This window comes from Parus major, chromosome 9, assembly GCF_001522545.3.
Source record: "Parus major isolate Abel chromosome 9, Parus_major1.1, whole genome shotgun sequence".
Lineage (NCBI taxonomy): Eukaryota > Metazoa > Chordata > Aves > Passeriformes > Paridae > Parus > Parus major.
The window spans coordinates 1,694,190-1,710,788 of NC_031778.1; the positions used below are offsets into that span (position 1 = coordinate 1,694,190).

Consider the following 16,599-nt stretch of genomic DNA (forward strand, 5'->3'; position numbering starts at 1 on the left):
TTCAGGCAAGGAACCTTTCTGCAATCACTGCCAGGGACTTCCTTGTGGGATAGGCATTTGACAATTCCCCACACTGGAATAGAGCCAGCTGCTGCCTCTGACAGAGGCTCATCCCTCTTCTGCCTGCACTCATCACTGGGCTTTCTTGGGCTCTTGCAGAGGGTCCCTGGGTGGTGCTTTATGGCACACTCCAGTTCATACCAAAACCATAATCTTTATTTTGCATGGCATCATCCTTGCTGTGCCCTGAACCCTCCACTGATCTGTGTGGGTGGCAGTAGCCCATCAGATTGCTCTGGGGTTTGCCAGAGAAGCCTGGTGTGAGTGACTGGTTTGCCAGTTCCTGCAGCTCATCCCAGCACTGGTCCAGGTGCTGTCCAGGTGACACCATCTCAGGGCACCATTCTTGTCCTCATTTAGCACCAGCAAATGCCACTGAGGCTGCACCTGAGCTCCCTCTCTCTGAGGCTATGGATGTTTATTTGCCACCTGCCTACAGCTGACTTAAGGATGGTCAGTCATGCCAGAAAGGTGATCCCTTCCCACCAGCCTGCCCTGCACCGTGTCTCAGTGCAGAGGAGGAGTTAGGAGCAGGGCAGTTGTCACTACACACAGAGTAATGTATAAGTTAAACACAAATGCCATCTTCTGGCAGTGAAGCTGGTTGCTGCCTCTGTAAGAAGATGGTCGAAGGCAGGGTAAGAGCCTCACCCCTTCATTAGGAAAGCTCTGATGCCCTCTGATGATCCAGATTTTCCTGGGGTATTTCTGGTCTTGGTGGCACTGGGGTATGCTGCCAACAGCCCCAGTCACAATGGCTGTCTCCTGTCCTCCTGCCATGCACCTGCAAAGTGTCTGGCCCCAGGGTCTTGGTGAGCTCCCAGGATGTGCTGGGCTGCTCTTGGAGCCCTTGAAGCCTTCCATGTGTGGCTGCAGGGGAGTGGGAGCTGAGCTTGTACCACACCCTACACCTCCTGCAAGCTCTTAGCAGTGAATTTACAAACATGCAGCGTTCAGTGACATTATGAACTGCAGAAATGTTTTCAGACACCTTTAGTAAACACCAAGCTGTAAGAGGCTGTTATTTCAGATTGCAATTAGACTCTGAGGAGGCAAAACAAGTGACTGGTGTGCACAAAACTTCTCCAAGGAGAAAACCTATATTTTTCCACTTGTATTTATACAAATGCATGCATATGGTGCAAATAGCTGTAGCTGAAGGAGAGGAATCTAAATAAATACCTACTCACTCAGGGGTATCAGTCAGTTTATTAAATTCAGCTGATATTTGCTTCCAGGCAGAAGGATACACTTTTAGTAGTTTTCAGTTACCAAGTCTCTTGTAGACATTTCACGAGCAGCTTCCAACACATCACCTTGACAGCTGCACTTACCCACTTCTGGAAGTGGACAGAGCTGAAGCACAAACCTTTCTGCTGCATCAGCTCAGTCTCAAGCACATGCTGGAGATGAAACATCCCCTTCGCTGCTTTGCTTGCTGTGAGCCCATCCAACAGCTGCACTGGTGCACAGCCATGGTCTGTACAACACTTTGTAATGACAAATACCAAGGGCATTTCTGATTTTTTATACTGTTATGCCAGGACTTTCTGTGCTTCTAGATGAGAGATAACTTAAGATCCTCGCTTTGATGGCTCAAACCAGGCTCACCTTGTTCCCACAAACATCCATAGAACCCAGCAGCTGCTCCTCTGAAAGGTACAGGAATGCAGGCAGATCCCTATTTATTGCCAACACTGCCATCAGCCCATTACACACTTGTGGCTGAAACATGGTTTAATTCCTCAGGGCTCCTGACCTGGCCTTTTCCCTTTATAGCAAGGGAAAAAGAAAGAAAATGCCAGACTTGTCTTTAAATGGAGAAGAAATAATTGCCCTGTAAATACAGATTTGTCTCCAGCCTTTTTATTTATACAAGGATTCAAAGAACATATTTCAACTTTAGATAAACAGTGCAAGAGAGTTACAAGTACCTTGGTAACAGAAAGAAATAGATAACTGTCCAGCTATGCTGATAAGTGAAATAATTCTTATTCCTGCAGATAGAAATGCATCTGTTTAAAGCAAAGGTGGACTTTAGATATTCTGCTATACCTTAGCCCCTACCAAGCCCACCAGAAAACAACAGGCAGCTTGTCATCTGTAAATGAGAAGTAGCTGTGCTCTCAAAGCCTTTTGAGACCCTCACCATTGTTTAAAACACACGTTATGGCACAAAGAGCAGGCTGAAAGACAGAGACACTTGGAAATTCACCGTTTATGGTTCTCCCTGCCCAGGGACAGGGCCTTTGTAAATATTTTTTCCTACACCACTACCCCCTCCAGACTCCTGTCAGGTATGAGGCCTTTTCACACCAGGACATGATGGACCTCCATTGAAGCAGATGTTTCTCCCAGCCAGCCCAGTTCCTCAGAGATCCCCTCATGCAGCCAAGCCAGAGCAGCCACCAGCCACGGGGAGGGGTGTCACAGTGTTTTCCAGCAGGCAGCAGCCCAGGAAATGTCATTCATAAGCAATGAAAGGCCACAGGTTCTGCACCAACCTGACCACAGGCTTGGGACTTGTCTGGAGCTGGGTTGATTTCAGCTTGTTCAGCCACACCAGTGATTGTTTAGTCAGCAATAATTACAGTTTGTTTTAGTTTAGAGTTGATATCCTGGAGGCTCTCAGCCATTTCAGCTCCTGGGGAAGGTCATGGCCAAACACAGCCCCAGGCCATGGCAGCAGCTGGGGAAACAACTTCAGGGCAAGAGAGAACAGAAAAACTGAGCACCCAGGGACCAACAAGAAGCAGCAGTGTAGGCTGACCATGGACATATGATGTACAAATCAACCCCAGGAGGAAGTGTCACCACCACCATTGAGCACCTCTGGGCACAGAGCAGACCCAGCCCCCTGCACTGCCCCACCTTGGGCTGCTGTCCTGGTCTCACCCTGGCTTGGCTTCTGGAAGGTGGAAGCTGCCACCCCCATGGTCAGGAGGGACCTGAAAGTGGGAGCTCAACCCCAGCCTGGAGGTGAAGGCATCAGGAAGGGTTTCCCCTGCATAACATATTTTACTGTTTCTTTGAGGTTTTGCCTTATTAATTTGCACTATCATGTTTTTTTTTTCTTGTAACATAACCACTAGTTTGGTCTATTAAATTGTTAAAACATTAACTGGATAATCCGTAAATTCCTGGCTTCACATTTAAGATGGAAGAGACTCATAAGAAGCTTTTGAGGATAAACAGGCAGACAGAAAAATTTAATTGCACAGAAATGGAAGTGACTTTCAAGCTCCAATTCTGCAAAGCAAACCACTGACCTTAGCGTCCACGTGTTAAAACCCCAACCCAACTGTGTTTTCAGAGGGTACAAATGTTTTAATTCTTCCTCCCTCCCCCCACACATTTTTCTTTTTTTTTCTTTTGGATGTAATTCTGCAGGATTGGTTGTGGGGACTGTTATAACTGAAATTTAAATTTGTATTTGCAATTCTGATTAAAAAAAAAAAAATTAAAAAGAAAATCTAGAACAGTAAAAATCATGTGAATTTGCTGTATGTGTAGGAGTAAATAAACCTAGACAAAACCACAACTTACATTTATCCTCTCCAGGGTTCTGATGGGTGGAGTGGCACTGTCTGTCCTTCAGCCATTGTCCAGCACCCCAGTGTTCATTTCTGACACCTGAGTGGATCAGGTATGATTGTGCCTTACAAGAAGGTGAGGCCAAGGCAGAAAGAATGCACAGTCAGTGACATTAATCACTGTGACTCGGAGCTGGCCTCAAATCTGCCCCTCAGTGCCACCACTGGGCCCCAGGGAGGGCAGAACTGGCTTTCAGCATTACCTTTCTCATGTCCTTATCTTTCCTTAAACTGCACACTTTAGAAACTGCTAATGTTAAAAATGGGTTTGTTTTTTTTTTCTTTCTTAGAAAACAGCCAAACCCCAAGCCATAATGTTTGCTCAGCCCAAAGGCACGTTTCCTCTGAAAAGACAGAAGAATTGCTCAAATGCTGAATAAAGCAAGAGACAAGCCCAGCTCTGCCCTCTCTCTCAGCCCAATACAAACCCATCTGAAGCTCAAACCCAAGCTGTGTGTGCTCCTGGCCCAAGCAGTCCCAGTGACTGTGTTGTATCCAACATCTGCTACACCTATGGCTCCAGCCCGTGCTTGCTGCTCACCAGGCACAGAAGCCTCTGGAAGCCCCAAACACAGAGCCCTTCCAAGCACAGACACTCCTACAGCTACGTGAGGACAATTGTAAATTCACTCACCATCCCCAGTCTCAAAACCTGGCACAGAGCCCACCCCACCAAGCAATTTGGGGTTAGGGCAGCTGCCCACATCACCCAGAGGCTGGTGAGTGCTGGGATGGGGCAGCAAAGGGTGAGCCTGGCCCTCTCCTGAGCCAAAACTGCCGGTGCTGTGTGAGCTGCCGGCTCAGCCCGTGCCTGCAGGCTCGGGGAAGGTGTTTTGGATGATGGGGAAGGAACAGAGAAAATGGGGAATTCATTAAAAACCTACAATGCAACTGGAACAAACAGCAAAGGTAGAAAGAAATCCCAAACAAAATGTGTCCCATCCTCACATTCCCCCTGGTGGGTGCTGCCTTGAGCCAGTGCTCTGGGTAGGGACCCAGTGCCAAGGTGATCCCCACCAGCCCCTCTCTGCCCTAAGGCAGCTGCTTCAAGGGGCACAACCAGTCCCAAAGCTCCAGTTAGCAAAATGTCCCTGGTTTCTTTTATTACCAAGAAAAAAACAAACAGATTCCTGTCTATGGCTGGGGCCAGAGAAGGAGGAGGCAGCACAACTGTCTGTCACACAGAGAATCTCACTGTGCATATTTGCATCTCTCTGTTACCTACAATGGTACTGCACTGCAGGTAGAAATTGGACCTTTGTTACTTGGGTAAAAAATGGCTTTCCAACTAGCATGCAAAGAAAAAGTACCCCAAACCCCAACCCCTAACACTCATTCCCAGTCACTTAGATGTAGGAAACCTACATTTCAAATTGTCGTCAGCTACGAGCTCTAGTCAAGAAACCCACTTGTGACCTTTCCAAGAAAAAAGGGAGTTCTGCATTTTTGGGTCCAACAGCCACTGCCAAACTCTTTCAGTTCAACCCACCAAACCTGCTCCCGCTCCTATGTACACCACTGGAAGTGAAGGGCCATCTCTGGCCAGCTAGGAAGCACAGAGGAAGAACCCAAAGAGCCCCTGAATGCAGCAGGTGAGGCGTGCCGAGGATCCCGGCCCCTCGGCTGGGAGTGGCGCTGCCGGCAGCGGCGCTCTGGCCCGCGCTGGGGAACCAGGGCAGGGCAATTGCATATTCCACTGGAGGGCTCGGCCGAGTTCCCCTGGAGCCCTCTGCAAAGGCTTGTTGCAGCCCCAAGAGCCAGTTTGTGGCAATAACAAAAGTAAAACAATGAGGTATGGAAAGAAGGGCCCAGCACTGGGGAAAGACCAAGAAAGAAGAAAACAGCTCGAGCACTGCCAGAAATAGCAAACAACTGAAACCTTCTGGAAACCTTTTTCTCCTCCCTTTTTTTGTTGTTTTCTTTTTTTTCCTTTTTTTGTTTTTTTGCCAAGGTGAATTAAATATGTCCTTTGGTTGGTTGGTTGGTTGGTTGGTTGGTTTTGGCAAAGTGAAGCCCTCAGCCGCAGTCTGTTTGCTGGCTTTGCCAGTGAGTTACCGCCACAAGTGCTGCGCGGTGATGACAGCCACCGAGAGGAGGAGGAGGAGGGAGGCAGAAGGCAAAGATCTGCTGCTGGCCCCATTGATGCCGTGTCCAGACTGCTTAGGAATAGCGTGTGTTTCTGGCTGCCTGGTGCTGGGGCTCTTAGAAAGTCTTTTGCCACAGACGTCATCAGGACAGCTGTCCCCGCTCCCGGAGCCGCTCATGTCGTCACCTGCACGGAGACAGACGTGGGGTGAGCACAGACTGCTTTCCTTTTCCTTTTCCTTTTCCTTGGCAAGGCCTTCCCCTTGCTGCAACCCTGGGGAGCTCTGGCCACCAGCCCTACCCTGGCCACCCCCTCCTCTCTGCAGCCCTCACCAGCTCATACCTGACCTCCTGCTGGCTTTTATCACCTGTTGCTTCAGCAGCTGCAAACTCTGGAGCAGACAGGAGCAATGGCCCTGTCAGCAGGGCTGGGATTGGAGACAGCCCTGCAGGTTTCAGTACAGCACTGGGAACAGCACTGGGAGCAGCACAGCCACCCCACAAGTTGGCTGCACTCAAGCAGCCCCTCAAAGCCAAAAGCCAGGCTGCCACAGCCGCTCTCTGCCCCCTGAGCCCAGCAGCAGCATCTACAGGGACACCTGTGCAGGCTGCAGGACTGCTCAGCCCTTCTCACCCCCTTGAACCTCTCTGGCTCTGCTGCACTCACTTGTGTCTTGGAAATCCACGTCGTTGCCGATGTTAGCGTTGCCCAGCCGGTTTGTCATGATCTTTAGCTGCATGATTTGCTGGCGAATGGTCATATCTGGCTTGGTGATGTCCACCTCCACCTCTGGGTTGTTAATCTGGTTAGCCAAGCCATCCCCCATCACTTCAGGCAGGTAACTGGGAAGGAAGGCAAAAGGTTTAGATGTGTCCCCCCAGCTCAGTTCACCTCTCCCTACAAACACCAGGGATAATCCAGGCTCCTTGAGGCCCAGAGAGGCTGCAGTCAGTGCCACTGACTTGTGGAACAGCCTCTGTAGCTGGTGTTTGCTGGGAGGCAGCCCAGCTCTCTGGATGGCTGAGCTGTGCTGCCATGGCCAGACCCCAGCAGGGGGGTCTCAGCTTGCAGGAGGTGGCTGGGTGGCCTTGCAGCACCCCTGTCCCAGCATGGGGAGGGATCTCCTGCAGGAAAGGCAGAGGGCTTGCTCTCAGGCTGGTACCAGTGGGCCCACAGTGATGCTCCCCTATGGAAAATCTCTGTCCACATGGGAGGCTGAGGAGCACTTTAATCCCTGCTTGGTTAAATCCTGTGGAGATTGACACTCTGGGACCACTGAATGGCCCCAGCCCAGTTTGACCAGACAGGCTCCCAGGAAGGCTTAATAAACTGTGAGCTGTCAGCCAGGGCTGCACTGCTGCCTTCCAGAGTGCCCTGCTCCTCCTGCTCCTGCAGATCTGGGACACTGCTGGCAACAGTGTGAAATATGGAAGGACTGAAGGTGCTGACTTCAGACTGGCAAAGCCAAGCCCAAGAGGTCTGCAGAGAGGAGAGGAGAAAGGTGCATGTCCAGCAGCTTCCAATCTCCCCTCAGCCATCCTATAACCCTGGCTGGAGTAGGAACTGTTTCTGCAGCTGTTTGATGTCACCCAGGTGCTCTCTCTCAGAGGGAACAGCAGTTCAGAGCAGGTATGGATGTGCAGGTAATTCTTTGCAGCAGCTCTGGAGCTTGTGTGGTAAATCCAGCCCTGCTGCTTTCTGAGTGTACGTGGAATTGCAAAACTGCTTCCTTAGTAGAAAACTACACAGTTATTTCATGGTGAGTGCATTTCAGTGCTTAACCCTCAACACACAGCAAAATGACACCAGGCTCGGCATTCCCAGGCACGAGGTTTTCCAGAAATGCAGCATCTCTATGGACAGGCACAGACTGCTCACTCTGAACAAGTGGGGCTGGCTGTGATCATGTGTAAGAGCCTTTTCAAACCCTTCCTCTCACCCCAGATTGGTGCTCCTGGCACTGACCCACTCCATACCTGCCCTTGGTCATCCCGTTCCAACACTTGTCATCTGATGCTGAGCTGGCCATTACTTTTTTGCTGCACAGGGTGCTGGGGAGGGTGATCCAGTATGTCTTGAGAGCTGTCAGATTCCCTTTGGCATCTAAAACCTGTAAGCAAAGGAGATGCTCAAGGCCACAGGAGCTCTGGGGCAGAGAAAGATTCTGCCTATTTTTTGATTCACCATCACTGTTTTTATGCAAACAAGGATGTATCATCAACCTTCCCCTAAAGACCAACCACCAACCCCAGTGCCCAAGGCTAAAGGTTACATGCCAAGGACTGTTCCAGGACCACAAGACCAACCAAGAGAAGACCATCAGACTAGGAGCCTCTCAGGTAAGTCTGGCACCAAATCCCTGGGAAACTGATTATCAGCAACACAGACCCAACCCCGTGCAGGGGCAAGAAGACCAGGTCTGCTTGGGTTACACCATCACTTGGTGATCTGGTCTTCTCCAGATGTGCAGCTCAGCAGCCCCCAGGGCGCTGTGACCCGACCTGCAGGACCCAGGACCAGCTCCAGGACAAACCCACCAGCATCTCCAGTGCTTGTGCAGAGGACTTGGCTTCCAATGTCACCTTCCCCCGTCTCTTCTTGTCCTCACTACTGGAGCCTTTTGTGCTGATTTTGGGATTTCCACAGCCTTGGAACACCTGAAAAACAAATCAAACTCTCTATCCTATGTTTTCATGCTATTCCTTTAATTATTTAACACTCCACAGTTATGGTTTTTTTTCCTTCTTAAGTATATTTGTCCTTCCTACTGCCAAGATTCTCAGAGATTCTGGCTTAGTTTCTAGTGCCAGATGTGTTTTCAGCACATTGTAACTGGTTTTGGTTACCACTATCAAGCAAAATATTCAGCAGTAACACATGTTTTTGGATGAGTCACCAAGATTGATATTAAATTATTTATAGCAATTTTATCTCTTCTTATGACTGGAAAATAAAATCCTGGGAAGAACAAGATGGGAGTTGCTCACACTCATTATGTCAGTGGTGTGGGCTTCAAAACTACAGAGAATGGGAGCTCCACTGATGGACAAGAGAGTGATGTGGGACTATGCCCATGACTCCTGCAACCAACATCCACACTTGGGAAATCCGTGTGCCTCAGGAACCTCCTGTCATGCTAGCTACCTGCCCAAATGAGCTTTGTAGCCAGAGGGCAGCAGAAGCATTTGGAAGGTACAAATCCCCAGACCTGGCCTGCAGGATGAGATGAAAGGTGTTCTGGAAACACTGAAAACTGCATCTCCCAGTCCCTGCACCACCAGTCCAGGCAGCAATACCTGGCCTGCAGATCACCAGGGCTGGGCAGCTGAGCCACACTGGTGGCAGCAGAGCTCAGAGAACCAGGCTGGACAAAGCATCAGGCCAGGAGGGACTTTGCACTGTCAGTTTGAGTCAGACTATGCCAGCCTTTACAAAGGAAGCCATCTGATTCATAAGGAGGGCTCCAAGCTTGTTGTGGTTGCCAGGGTGCTGTCAGAAGCTATTGATAAACGTGACTTTGCCTGGTGTCCCCTTAAAGCAGAGGAGTCAGGGCCACAGACAGAGCTCTGCTGACACAGCTCAGGCCACCTGCTGAACGTGCTGGCTCGTGGATTCTGACAGCCAAGTGCTAACCCAGCCAAGAGTCCCTTGTCCGTGTGTCTGAGGGACATGCAGCCTCTACAGGCCCCTCCTGGGGTGCCCTGTCCTGCTGACCACATGGACCTGGATGGTTCCAGCAGTTCAGCACCAAGCCAAGCTGTTTGTTCATCAGTCTCATTTGCTCTGTGCAAAAACCCCATCCTGGAAACTGCATGTAGAACATTTTCCACTTGGTCCTACCAAAACAAAACCTTGGTTTCACCCTGTACCTTGCTGGCCTGCTGCTGATGGCACCAATATTGCTGGGCCTCTTCCCAGGAGATAAAAGTCTGGAAAAGTGTTCAGGACAGTGGCAGCTCCAGCACAGTGTACCAGGGTGAACCTCTTGCCACTCTAAAAGCTTCAGGTGAGAAATGCAAGGTACTGCTGGAGAAAGCACAGCTGCAGCAGACTGAGGGGGTCAGTAGTCTCCTGAATAATGGGAACAAACAGGCGTTTGCAGCCTCTGATAGCTCCTGCTGCCTGAAATCCCGGAGAGTCACAGGGAGAAAAGGAAGTGTGAGGAAGCAGGGAGAGTGCTCTGTGCTGCCCTGAGCACAAGGCTCAGCACCACAAGTTCTTCTTTAGTTTTACCCAGGTCCCATCCCGTGTGGAGCACATTCTGTGCAGTGGTTTGGGTGCAGTGCAGTGACAGCTGCAGATTCAGCTGGCCCAGCCCGAGGCTGTGAACTGAGCCCAAGCTTTGCACAACAAAGGGCACGGGGACCTGCGGCACCAGCCAGGTGACCAGACACTGGGAGAGCTGGGTGGGACCCCTGCAGGCTTGGACAGTGAGGGGATAAAAGCCCAGGGGTTCCTTTGTTGTCCTCAGAAGCACCAGCATAAGCTCTTTCTGTGTTCTGTGCTGTGAGTAAATTGCTTTATGAAAGGAAAGATCTGAGGCTGCCATGGGAAACCTGGGATGGAACTATTGAGGAGACCTGGTCTGTCTGTGTGAGTGGGGTGTGCAGGAATCCAGTGGGGACCTGGGGGTTGTGACCTGCCAGGGGCTGCAGTGACATCCCCTGATGGTGGCAGTGTGGCTGCCAGAGTGCCTGGTCAGACTGGTCAGACTGGGAGGTTACTTAACAGCAGTGCCCTTGGCCTGGGTCATGTCCCCAGCTCTGAGATGGGACTGGCCTGGGACAGTCCTGAACTCAGCTGATAATATCCCTCATCTGATGGCTTTGCCATGCTCAGAACCAGAGCTCAGAGCTTTGCAGCTCCTGCCCTCTGCTAGCTGTGCCACCAGCAGGGTGTTCCATTCACCTGGTCACCAGGTCATACTGAGGAGCTTATCAAACACGTTTGGTTGCTCCAATCAAACACCAGTTAAGACTATTTAGACCCTGTCATTTCAGCAGATTTACTGTATTCCCCTTGGAAACACCTTTATTTGCAGATGATGCTATGTTTCCCCACACTATGGATCTGCTTTTATGTGGGGAGCCTCAAGTCTCACCTAACGAGGGAAGAAAGAACATTGCCTTTCATGTCAGAAAAGGAACCTAACCCAGTGCTTGGATGTGTACTGCTGTTACTGCTTTGATGTGTGCCAGTGAATTTGCCAAGCAATACTTCTGGCCCTTCCCCCATCCAAAACCCAGTTAAGACCTGTCCCACTCCTTTCATCTGCATCTCTACCCTGACTGTGGGATAGCTACAGGACCTGGGGAGTGTCTGGGCAAAAGGCAGGAGCCCTGGAGGGCTGCTTTTGTTCCCAAAGCTTCTCTTACCTGCAGCTACAGAGGTGACTGTGGTTAAGTGGATAAATATACTAAAAATAGAAGACCAGCAGAAGAGAGCTTCATGACACATACTTCTTGGAAGACAGGAGAGCCACAGGAGAGCCACAGGAGAGCCTGGTCTGTACTCTCCAGATGGGCTGCCAGACTGCAGCTCTGTCCCGTGGTACAACCTGCTAGCCCAGTGTTTCCACTGCAGAAGATCCCCTCGAGGCTGGTTAAAGCAGCTGCCTCCTGTCACTGGGGACTGTGCACTTTGTGTAAATGCCTCAGCTCAGCCATAACATCTCAGAACACTTCAGCACAGAGGCTCCTGACAGCAAATGGCACATGACCCCCCATCACTGTGTATGCAGCCCCACCTCCTATGCCTGTACCCAAAGGAGGCTGGCTGGATGTAGCAGGGAGCACCATTTGGAAACACCTGCAAAGGTTTTTGCCTGTGTCAGATGAGTGCTAGGAAACCCAGGTAATTTATCATTAAAAGAGTGGGCACGTGCTCTCTTTCACTCTTCATCTCCCCCAGTTCAGCTGAACAGTGAGCACAAAAGAGCATTTGGTCCTGGCAGTTGCATGTGATGTGTCCTCAGGCAGGCCCAGGCACACGCTCCTACCTTGCTTGTGATTGAATCTTTGTTTTCTTGCAAGTTAGAGATGGCTTCAGCGATCCTCATGTGGATGGTGCCTATCACAGTGTCCACGTTGTAGGGGCCGTCGATCCGATCGGCCACCCCGATCAGGGAATCTGTGGAACAAGGCAGGGACAGCTCTCATCATCACTCTGGGCAAACCAAGGGAAAGATCAGCTCATGCTGGGTGAGAGAAGCTGCTGGGCCCTTGGCAGGTCTCCTTGTTGGGAGACACCTCTCCATTTTCACCACTGCCAGGTGCACACTTGTTTTCCTTACCTCATGTAGGTAAAACCACTCTCTGTGGCAAAGGAACCTCCTGCAAATGGTAAATACACTTTGGGTAAGAGTGTTCACCCAAAGCAACCAGCATTTCCCTGGGTGATACAGAAGGGAAAACCAGAAAACTGGTGCAGAATTATTAAGACACACAGAAATACTTGGCCCTCACCCTCCTAACTCAGTGCATGTCTTTGGCAAAGCACTGCAGCCAGGGGAAAGTGGAAGAATTGGGGTCAATAAGGTGCCAGAGGTAGTGGATGTAGGAAATAGTTTCTGTGGCACTGAAGGAGTGAGAAAAGCAGTAATTCTTTTCACCTTCACCTCTGGAAGGACAACAGCCAGGGAAATATCAGGCTACAGAGGTACAGAATCAGACCAGAAGTAACTGGTAAACAGGACAGGGAGTGACTGAGGGCTGCCTCAGCTCCCAGTTCCTCTTGGAAAGCTCTGATGTCCAAGCACTCCCACCTGGCCTGGAAGTTCCTGCTTGGATGGCTGCTTTGGGGCTGTGCTTGGCTTACAAAGAATTACCAATCTCTGCCTTCCCCCAGAGACAATTCCCAACACTCCAGCTGGAGGAAGGACAGCCTATATGCTCTCAAAAAAGAGAGGTAAATTTTGGTAACATCTTTTGTATTCTGGGAAATAAAATCTCCTGTAACACTGAAGAGCTTGCAGTTTAATTTTGCTGCCACTCAGGGGTTGTGGTATAATTTTTGAGATTGTGTATTTCAGACAAATAGTGCCTTGCAGAGGCACTAATCTTGAGATACAGACATTTAAATCAAAGGTTGCACCCCTAAATAGTAGTAAATTATACTTGAACCACTTACTAAAAAAATCTCCCTTAATTTTCTCTGCCCTAATTTGTCAAACTAAAAGAGTAACTCTGTATTTAGTGTAACAAAATCGTCTCTGGCTACATAGAAGGGCCTGCAGGAGGGTGAAGGAAGGACACCAGCAGCGAACTGGTGCCTTTGACTCCACAATTTGCTCCCATCCTTGATCAGTTTGTGACCTCTGACACTGAAATGTACAACTGCAATTTGAAAGAAGCTCCAATTTCCTCCTGGCCATCACCCCTTGACAGTGTCTCTTGGGAAGAGGAAGCCAGAATAAATGCAAATTGCACACGGAATTGCTTCCCTGTCAATCAAGGAAAGTGTACAGTGATGTTTCAGGAGAGAGGTGTCATCCTGCCAGGAGAGAGTGGCAGGGACAGTTGGCTGGCTCTGCTCAGAAAGGCCAAAGGGCCACTGAACCCCTGGGGAAGGGACAATTCCTCCCCCTCCTTTGCAGCAGCCTCCCAGTAGCTCCCACAGGGAGCAATTCCATTTAGCTGTGGCACAGCTCCAGGCAGCGCCCTGGCCTCGCTGGGCTTCCCTCTCCATCCTGCAGTGTCCCTCGAGAGGCAGGTGACACTGCTTGACTTCGCTGGGGTTTTTGTTCTTAATGCCAGCACACGCCAACCCCGAGCCGGCCTGCGGGGCTGCAGCTGGGGCTGAGCTGGCAGCTTTGCTGGCCAGGCAGAAGGTGCCAAGACAAGGAAAAAAAAAGGCCAAGTCCAAGGTCATCTCCTCTGGTGCCTGCCCTCCGTGAGCCCAGACAAACACCAAGGCTCCCTCAGGCCTCAGATCCCTCCAGCTGTGCATGTACAAGTGAAAGAGAGAGAGAGTGGAGCTTGCTGAGTGATGCTGTGTGGGCACAGGGAGGACTGAGCGCTTTACCACTGCAAACAACCTCCCCTGAGCCTACCACCATCCTCTTTAAATGCAGGAGTGAGAGGCAGCTGTGCTGCAGCAGAGGAAGGCCATCTTACCCATCAGGTACTTCCACTCGGTGTTGAGGTCAGCCTGGTTGGCCAGGCAGCCCTTCACGACGTTCAGGCAGTAGTTGTTGCACGGCTTCACGCTGGACATGCCCCGGCAGTGCGGGCAGTACATCAGCTTCATGATGGCACGGGTGCACTCGTGGCTGAGGGACACCTGGGGGGACAGGGCACAGTCAGGCACAGGCTGCTCAGGGGGATGTGGGTGAACTCCCCTCTTCCCTGGGGTGAAGGAGCTTGCTGTGATCTGAGAGGCAGCACACAACCCCAGGCACATGGACCAGGAAAAGCCACTGCCCCTCTCACTGCCCCTCCTTCCCCAACTCTTCCTCGATGTTGGAAGGACAGGACTCTGGGGCAGCCTCCAGTTCCTCACTCAGGCTCTGGGAAATACCTGTCTGTGAGCCCCTTCTAGCCAGGTCTGGTGGCCACAAGGACATCTCAGGCTGTCCACCTGCTGTAACCTGGACCCTGCCATGGTGCATGGGTGCCCCTGGAGCCTCTGCCATCAGTGCCACCACCATATCCCTTCTGCAGGGTCTGCTGCCACTGTCCTGCAGACACAGCACACAAACTGCACCTCCAGCTCCCTGCAGGGGACACACAGTGCAGCCCTGGACACAGAACCTTCCCAGCTGGCACCTTTGCAAAGAATAGTCTGGGGGGAGACTTGCACAGTTCAAAATTGTGGGCAATTGAGAGCACTTGACACTGGGAAGTGATTGCCCTCTGTGAGCACTTCACACCATGCCAGCAGCTCACAGGCCCTGCACATGCAGCTGGTTCTTTGCAGAGCTGACTCTGGAGGTGGCTTTGCCACCTTTTATCAAACCACCCTGGTCCTGCAAGCACAGAGCCAGTGCAGATGCAGAGTTCAGAGCAGGGCCACACCTCAGCAGCACAGCAGTGTCCCCCCAGCCCATCAACCATGGGCCAGTGTCCCCCCAGCTGCCATGGGCAAGGGCTGCAGTGCACTGAAGGGTGAATAACAGCCTGGCAGCCCCTGCAGGGATGCTGGCAGAGTTCCATGTTCCCCTGTCTTGTTGTATTTTCTCTTTTGTGGTCATTTTCTGTCTTTGCTCAGGTCCATTTGCAATTCCCTTGTAAATCTTTTAAAATCATTGACAAAAGAGAAAATTAATGTCTGTATGAAGTCTCCCTTGGTTCCAGATGCTTGGCACTCACTAGGAGCCCAGAGGGGAGAAAAGGGGCAAACCTTGAAAGGAAAAATCCCTGGGCCTCCAGCTGCAGCTGCAATGCTGAGAACTCTCTTTAGTACTTGGGAAAAATACTTTGAACGTGGCCTTCTGGGGGACTCCAGAAAGATTCAGTTCTCAGGTACCCTTGGGAGAGTGTGAACATGCTGAGCCCAGTATCAGAGATTGTATCAGAGAAAATCCCTAAGCTTCCTCCTCCTGACACTGCCCGTGTGGCAGCACCTTGCTTCCAGGAAACCTTGGAAAACAGATACTGGATGGTGCTGAGGCTTCACTGGGCAGGAATGCACTGAAATAACCTTGTGAGAACCTTCTTCAGGATGAGGGCAAAAATTTGTAAGTTTTAGAGAGAGAGAACCCAAACAGAGCCTGCTTCCCTGGCCTGGCAGCCCAAAGAAGCCCTGAGGTGACAGTGGGTTATCCTGCGATTACCACTGTGAGCAGAGGGGCTGAGCCTGGCAGGAACCCCCACAGCCCAGAGCTTCCCTGAGCTTGCTGGGCCAGCTCTGGGTGCCTGTCCTGGGCCAGCTCCTGCAGGCAGAGCTCGGCTGCCATGTGGCTGAGCCACCAGGAGATGGAGGCCGGATACCGCACGCTTCATCACAGGAGAAACAGTGAAACCACCACTGCCTCAGCAATGCAACAAGGCACAGGAACAGGCAGACAAAGGAGCTGGTAATTTTTCACCTCAGGGTTTAAATAATCATGGCTGAATAGTGGCTGGAAAGACACCAGGTAAGAGCAGGGTGCATGCTAGCACAGGCTGTAGCTCCTGAAAGCAGAGCACTCCCACAAAAAGCAGGGGTGCAGATGGGAAAGAAGCTGTGAGCTCCTCTTCCCCAGGCAGAGCAATCACCATCATGGATTATATGGTGACACTGACAGCCCAATCTTGCAGCCTGCACAGGCCATCAGCTCCTGAACACAACCTGGCCCCTGTGCTTTCCTGGCACAGCCCATCACTGCTCACCCAGCCTATCCAGCTGTGGCCATGGAGCACTGGCACCTCCAACACCTCCCACAAAGTGCCACCTGTCCCAAGTCCTGAAACCTGGGACTCCCCACAGCACTGAGGGGAACCATCTGCCTTTACCCACACACACCCCTGCTTGCACTGTGCAGACTTTTGGAATGGAGGGAGCTGAAATGCTCAGGAAAACAGGAGCACAGCGTTGTCTGCAGGAAGCACCCCTGAGGTGGTGTGGCCAGCACCCCCAGGCAGAGAGGACAGCCACCAGGAGCAAGGACACCCTGGGAACCACTGAAAGAGGAAAGAGACACATTTTGGCTCAGAAAAATATCTCCAAGGCCCTGTGCTGCAGAGAGCTGCCTCTGTCCTCCTGCCACTGTCACCAGCTACACTGCCTGTCACCAGCCACACTGCCTGTCACCAGCCACACTGTCACCAGCCACACTGCCTGTCACCAGCCACACTGTCACCAGCCACACTGCCTGTCACCAGCCACACTGCCACCAGCCACACTGCCACCACCAGCCACACTGCCACCAGCCACACTGCC

The 16,599-nt window shown here is 51.3% G+C and overlaps 1 protein-coding gene across 1 annotated transcript in view; it reads right to left on the minus strand.

Moving 5' to 3' along the window:
• Positions 1-1,250: 1,250 nt before the first annotated feature.
• The window catches only part of GPC1 (glypican 1), a 197,979-nt gene continuing 182,630 nt past the window's right edge, over positions 1,251-16,599 (minus strand). The window contains exons 4-9 of the mRNA XM_015638168.1: positions 13,854-14,019; positions 11,738-11,868; positions 8,277-8,396; positions 7,716-7,849; positions 6,406-6,581; positions 1,251-5,925 (exon numbers count right to left, since the gene is read on the minus strand). Of these exons, the coding sequence (XP_015493654.1) occupies positions 5,705-5,925; positions 6,406-6,581; positions 7,716-7,849; positions 8,277-8,396; positions 11,738-11,868; positions 13,854-14,019 (948 nt within the window). The 3' untranslated portion in view covers positions 1,251-5,704. The remainder of the gene's footprint in view (positions 5,926-6,405; positions 6,582-7,715; positions 7,850-8,276; positions 8,397-11,737; positions 11,869-13,853; positions 14,020-16,599) is intronic.